Raw genomic sequence first — 6,959 nt, 5'->3', positions numbered from 1 at the left:
TCAAGCCGTCCTCCCACCTCAGCCTCCCAAGTAGCTGATACCACAGGTATGTAGCACTATGCCTGACTTTTTTTTTTTTTGAGATAGGGTCTCCCTCTGCCACCCAGGCTGGAGTGCAGTGGCATGATGTCGACTCACTGCAGCCTCAAGCTCCCAGGCTGAATCAATCCTCCCACCTTAGCCTCCCCAGTAGCTGGGAGGTGCGAGTCACTACGCTCAGCTAATTTTTGTATTTTTTTGGTAGAGATGGGGTTCTGCCATGTTGCCCAGCCTGGCCTCGAACTCCTAGGTTCCAGCAATCCTCCCTCCTGGGCCTCCCACAGTGTCGGGTGTTTTCAGTAACCTTTTAACTGAAATTTAGCATTTCCTTTCACTATGAATTTAGGTAATGAACCACAGTAGTATTAGCAGTATCTGTGGTTTCATCTCAATAGCAGTTACAGATGTGCTTACTTTAGAATGGCTGTGGATCTCTTGAACCATAATTTGTGTGCATCACCAGTTTTTTATTACATTTATTAGGGCTGCTGCTAGATCTAGTTAATATGATAACCAAGAAGTAGACTTGTACTCTATCAAATATCTGGGTTTAATTTTCTTTATTTTTTGAGAAAGAGTCTGGCTCTGCCAACCAGGCTGGAGTGCAATGGCGTGATCTTGGCTCATTACAACCTCCGCCTCCCAGGCTCAAGTCATCCTCCCACCTTGGCCTCCCAAGTAGCTGGCACTACAGGCATATGACACCACGGCCGGTTAATTTTTTTTTTTTTTTCTTTTTGTAATAGAGACAGAGTCTCACTTTGTTGTCCAGGCTGGTCTCAAACTCCTGAGCTCAAGCAATCTGCCCACCTAGGCCTCCCAAAGTGCTAGGATTACAGGCGTGAGCCACAGCACCTGGCCCATGCCTGTAATCTCTTTAAGAGGCCAAGGTGGGAGGATGGCTTGAGCCCAGGAGGTTGAGGCTGCAGTCAGCTGTTATCGTGCCACTGCACTCCAGCCTGGGTGACAGAATAAGACCCTGTCTCAAAAAAACAGAAAAAATAACAATAACAATAACATTACATTGAATAGGGGATCATGGGCTTCACAAAATTGCCAAAGCAGTCTGCAGTAGAAAAAAAGACGAAAACCCGTGCTTAATAGAAATATTCATTGCCCTAACTCTTCTCAAAGGGATGCCTGACTTTGGGTGTGGTGGTGTCTCTCTGATTTGAGTCCATCTCTTGGTGCCCTAAAGGGGAGAGTACAGAGATGGCTGCTGGCCATCTCTGTACTGAGATTTGTCCCCTGACACTCATCATCCTAGCCACAGCCAGCTGGAGCAGAGATCTCTCTTGTATTTGGGTGGTGGCCTGAGGAGTGGCCAGGCGGGAGAGCCTGCCAAATAGGTACTTGCAGATTGAATGACAACTAATCGACCCAGTTAGATCCTGTCCCTTGGGAAGTTGGGATTTGAACACTTGAGGGAGTCGAGAAGTGGCAGGGCCAGCAGAAGTGACAGGCACACACACACACACACACACACACACAAAAAAAAGAGGTGAAGGGAGAAAGGGAAGTGGAGCCAAGCTTGGAGATTTGCCAAGTGAGGGTAGCCTTCTACCCCATTCATCCAGAGAAGGTTTGGCTGAGCACCCCCCAAGAGCCCACAGAATTGTGGAGGGCCGGGGGTCCCCAGCTGCACAGGGCTCATGGCAGAACATGAGACATGCAGACACCCAAAATGAGGAAGCTGGGGGGGCTTTTTCTCAGCCTTCCTGACCTAGCGTGACCTCCTCTGGGCCCATGTAATAGGGCCTCCACACCCCCTTATGCCTGGTGCAGGCACCCTGTTAACTTCTATGTCCTTGTAGGTCCGTTTCCAAGGACTCTATCTGCTTGACTGCTCCCAAAGCAGCCAGAGCCAGTAATGCCCCTGGTGGGGAACAGGGCTGGAGAGCAGGCTGGCACAAAGCAGGAGGGAGGGACAGAGAGGTCTGTCACTCATCCCAGAGAAGCATCATGGGGTGGACTCCTCTGACCTGGCTCCTTTGGTTTCCCATGGCTGGGCTCCTCCTCTCCCTCTGGAGCCTGTACCGTCCCCGCTCTCTCAAATTCCTCATACAGCAAACTTATTCCACTCTCTTTACCCAGAAATAGGTCAGACTCAACTACATCCATATCTCATTTCTTCCTAACAGCGTTTTGTTTCATTTTTTAGATGGAGTCTTGCTCTGTTGTCCAGGCTGGAGTACAGTGACACAATCTTGGTTCACCGCAGCCTCTACCTCCTGGGTTCAAGCAATTCTCCTGCCTTAGCGTCCCTAGTAACTGGGATTACAGGTGCCTGCCACCACGCTCGGCTAATTTTTGTGTTTTTAGTAGAGATGGGGTTTCATCATGTTGGCCAGGCCAGTCTCGAACTCCTGATCTCATGATCCGCCCCACCTTGGCCTCCCACTGTGCTGGGATTACAGGCATGAGCCACGGTGCCCGGCCCCCCTACAGCATTTTAAAGATGAAATGAGACTCAGAGAGGAGTCTGATGGCTGTAGTAAGGAATGAGGAGTCAAGCTCCTTAGTGTGCGCTACAAAAACCCTGCACATCTGACCATGTTCGCAGCTCCCTGCCACCCATTCCCATCCTACCCTCTCTTGCCAAACGGATACACTTGCTTTCCCCAAAACATGCCCTCTCATCTCCAAGTTTTTGCTCCTGATGTTCCCCCAGCTAGAATACCCCTAGGATGTCCTACTGAATTGTGAGTCAACCTTTAAGACTCAAAGTGTGGGCCAGGCATGGTGGCTCATCACTTTGAGTCTTATCACTCAATCTCATCACTTTGGGAGGCTCAGGCAGGAGGATCACTTGAGACCAGAAGTCCGAGACCAGCCTGGGCAACACAGTGGGACTCCATTTCTTAAAAAAAAAAAAAAAAAAAAAAAATTACCCGAGCATGGTGGTGCGTGCCTGTAGTCCCAGCTACTCAGGAGGCTGAGGCAGGAGGATGGCTTGAGCCCACAAGGTTGAGGCTGTAGTGAGCTAGGATTGCACCACCACTACAGTCGAGCCTTGGCAACAGTGAGACCACCTCTCAAAAAAAAAAAAAAAAAAAAAAAAAGACTCCAAGTGTGCTCCACTGTTCCTTTTACACTTTCAGTGAGGCATCAGGGGCTGTGTCCTAAATGTATCTCCAGCCCTTCACATAGGGCCTGGCAAGGTAAGAGACCAATAAATGCGCACCGTTTGGCTTCATTTCACTAAATCATTAGCGTCCAGAGGTATGGTCAGCACTTGGAACCCTGTGGAATGGCCTCAAGATCAGAATCCTCTTGCCCAATTCTTGGCTGGGAAGCAGGTGACATCTAGAATCCATGAAGGTATGGGTGATCTCCTGGGTTCTGGACATTTGCACTGAGTTTATTCAATCACTCAACAATATATATTAAGTCTGGGCTGAGCACGGTGTCTCACACCTGTAGTAATCCCAGCACTTTGGGAGGCTGAGGCAGGTGGATCACCTGAGGTTGGAAGTTCGAGACTAGCCTAACCAACATGGAAAAACCCCGTTTCTACTAAAAATATAAAATTAGCTCGGCGTGGTGGTGCATGCCTGTAATCCAGCTACTCAGGAGGTTGGGGCAGGAGAATCACTTGAACCCAGGAGGCGGAGGTTGCAGTGAGCCAAGATCATGCCATTGCACTCCAGCCTGGGCAACAAGAGCGAAACTCCATCTCAAAAACAAAACAAAACAAAACAAACCGATATATATTAGGTCTGTTATGCTCTAAACACTGTGCCAGGTGCTGGGGATCAAAGATGAATAGAGAAATGAACTGGAAGGATAGCGTGAAGCTAAAACTTAAAGAACACAACAAATCTGTAAGAGACAAACAAAAGAGGGTTTAATCTGTGCTTCCGTCCAGGTGTGCCGAGCTGGGGGTGGGGTTGCTTCTGCACAAGAGCATTCCTAAAGCAAAGATTTGAGGGGAATTAGATTTCTAATACCCAGGTTGGGTCTCACTTTCAGGAAGGTGTGAGACCTGAATCCTAAGCTGGACTCATTGTTTCCCTAATTCCCAGCATCGGATCTGTAAATTAGCGGTCTGGGTGGTAGCCGATTCGTCGTTCAGAGGCTCAGAACACCGTGAAACTATGCTTTCCTGACTCAAAAGACACAACCTTGACGTGGGCCCTTTGGACAAGCATCTACCCCCCCGCAGGAGGGTCTCAGGCGACCTTCTTGGAAGGTGTGACCACTTGAAAAGGAGGAGGCGGCCAGGCGCGGTGGCTCTCGCCTGTAATTCCAGCACTTAGGGAAGCCGAGGCGGGGGGATCGCTTGAGCCCAGGAGTTTGAGACCAGCTTAGGCAAGATAGGGAGACACCCCCCGACCCCGCCCTGTCTCTACAAATAATTAAAAATTTAGCTGGGTGTGGTGGCGGGAGCAGGAGCCACTCGGGAGGCTGAGGCAGGAGTATCGCTGGAGTCCTGGAGGTGGAGACTGCAGTGAGCCGTGATTGCGCCACTGCATTTCAGCCTGGGCGACAGAGCGAGACCCGTCAATCAATCAGTCAATCAAGGGGAGGCTGGCGGGAGCATGCTTGTGACCACTCAGGGCGACACAGACCCTAACCACAAGCCAGACCCCACCGTCCCGCCCGGCGCCCTTCTAAGAGCGCAGCTTCCGGAGCAACGCCGCTGACCCCCGCCCCCAGGGCCTTGGCGCCGATTGGCCAGCGATAACGCGGGGCGGAACCAAATCTTAAAGGATCCGGGAGCTAAGCTAGACCCGGGTGGTGGTGGCAGCTGCGAAACCCAGGGAGCCGATGCCACGTGACCCAATGTGGGCTTCTTTTAAACCTTTCTAATGTCCATAACCCAGCCTCAGGCCCATGGAGCCCATGAGAGACTGCCCGCTGTTCGGGGGCGCCTTTTCCGCCATCCTCCCCACGGGGGCCATTGACGTAAGGTGAGAAGGCCGGGGCGCCCAGGGGCGGCTGACTGGGTGGGTTGTGGGAAGAGACCGGGGTCAACCAGGGTCTACCTCGCCTCACTCCAGCGACCTCCGACCGGTCCCCGACAATCAAGAAGTTTTCTGCCATCCCGTCACGGACCAGAGCCTGATCGTGGAACTTCTCGAGCTGCAGGCCCACGTGCAGGGCGAAGCGGCTGCGCGGTGAGGGAAGGGCTCCGGGCTGGCCAATGGCAGGGGCGGGGCCGGGGCAGTGGGCGGGACCCGCGGCCGACGGTTAATCTGGGCGGTGAGAACACTCAGGGGCCGGGAGCCAGGCGTGCAACTTAAAGATGCTCCCGGGGAGGCGGCCAGAGATGTCCCTTCCTGACCCCGCTTCCCTACTCCAGGTACCACTTTGAGGATGTTGGTGGCGTGCAGGGGGCTAGGGCTGTCCACGTGGAGTCTGTTCAGCCTCTCAGTTTGGAGAACCTGGCCCTGAGGGGCTGCTGTCAAGAAGCCTGGGGCCTCTCTGGCAAGCAGCAGATAGCTAAGGAAAACCAGCAGGTGAGGGCCCGAGAGTGTGCAATGTCCTGGAAGGGCGGTAGCGGGGGCGCAGAGATCCAGATAAGCATCCTAACTCTGATCCCCTTAGGTAGCAAAGGATGTGACACTTCATCAGGCCTTGCTGAGGCTGCCCCAGTACCAGACTGATCTCTTGCTCACCTTCAATCAGCCCCCGTAAGGAGGAAGGAACGGGCGGGTATCTCATGACTGGGTTCCCAGGAGAATCGGGCTGGGAGGGACAGAACAGGGAGACTCACTGGTGGGATCCTCCCAGGAAGCAGGAGTGGGCCAGAGGTTTGGGGTAACTGATACCCAGGTCCTCTGGAACCGGAATTGGCAATTTCCAAACCTCAGGCCTGGATGATGTTCTCTCTCCATCTGTTTCCCCACCCCAAGCCCTGACAACAGGTCATCTCTTGGCCCTGAAAATCTGTCACCTCCACCCTGGAGCCTGGGTGACTTTGAACAGCTGGTGACCAGTCTGACCCTTCATGATCCCAACATCTTTGGTCCCCAGTGAAGGTGCTGAAGCACTGCATGATGTTGCTGAGAACTTGGGGACTCGGTTCTGTGAGGGGGAAAAGAGGTTGAAAAGAGAGTTTCCTCTCATTTCTTCCCTGTGCATAAACATAAGACAATCCCTCTTCAGAATAAACTTGCTTTATCATCAATATAATCTCTGTGCCTTTGAATCTAACAAGATGCCTGGGTCCCAGACACCTGGGAATTGGGTCTCCCAATTCCCTTTGGTTTTGGAGGGAGGAGTTTAAAGCTGTTCTTGGGAGCAGGAGGGACTCAAGGGTGGCGGTGGTGAGCGGGAGGAAATACACTTTGGGATGACTGGTTCAGTCCTGAGAGAGGAGTGTGAATTACCCAGGGAATGGGTAGGGAAGGTTTAAAGCAACACCCAAGGAAAGAAGGGAAACTCTTGTAGTGATTCAACCCTGAGAACAGATAGGGAGTGGGGTTGGCTGTCCCCCATGGATGGATGAAAGGTCACCTATCAGTAGTCACCAGGACATAGTGGTGGAGGCACAAATGGCCAAGGAGTGCTCACTTGGTGGAGTCTGGGAGAAAGACTGTTATTTAGTGTATGTGTAGTAGAGGGAGCGCAGCTGGTCCCAGAAGAAGAGGGAGAGGATGGTGTGGGGGCCGAGGCGGAAGTAGGAGGCACCTATACCCTTGTACATGCCAAAAATGCCCTCGGTCCGGGCTGTCTGCAGCAGAGCATCCAGTATCCCCCGGTACATGAGGCCCTGAGAGCATGTCAGAGAGGGAGAGCACAGAGAAGGAGTTTGTCAGAGCCCACCAGGGGCAGCTCCTCCACAGGCTGCATTTCAGGCTATCCCACCTGCACCCACAATCTGCCTCCCCGACCCCCTGCTTCCCTGCCTGCATCCCAGAGCACTTCCTTACCTTGCCCTGTGCATCTGTGGGCTGGTTGTAGAGCCTTGTGCA

At 52.6% G+C, this 6,959-nt stretch overlaps 1 protein-coding gene across 2 annotated transcripts; it reads left to right on the top strand.

Annotated features, from left to right (window-relative positions):
* The first annotated feature begins 4,548 nt into the window (after positions 1–4,548).
* On the top strand, positions 4,549–6,172 carry RANGRF (RAN guanine nucleotide release factor). Of its 2 annotated transcripts, XM_011994495.1 has the most exons (5): positions 4,549–4,952; positions 5,043–5,159; positions 5,345–5,501; positions 5,590–5,675; positions 5,898–6,172. In XM_011994495.1, exons 1-5 carry the CDS (start codon positions 4,876–4,878, stop codon positions 6,019–6,021), a joined length of 561 nt encoding a protein of 186 aa, XP_011849885.1. In that variant the 5' UTR covers positions 4,549–4,875; the 3' UTR covers positions 6,022–6,172. The 2 variants fall into 2 exon arrangements, with proteins under 2 accessions (XP_011849885.1, XP_011849886.1); XM_011994496.1 differs by lacking the exon at positions 5,590–5,675 and having other exon boundaries at positions 5,898–6,166.
* The last annotated feature ends 787 nt before the right edge of the window (positions 6,173–6,959 follow it).

Source organism: Mandrillus leucophaeus, unplaced genomic scaffold, assembly GCF_000951045.1.
Source record: "Mandrillus leucophaeus isolate KB7577 unplaced genomic scaffold, Mleu.le_1.0 Scaffold46, whole genome shotgun sequence".
NCBI lineage: Eukaryota > Metazoa > Chordata > Mammalia > Primates > Cercopithecidae > Mandrillus > Mandrillus leucophaeus.
Note: the sequence above shows the minus strand (reverse complement) of the source record. Positions and strands in the feature narration are given on the sequence as shown.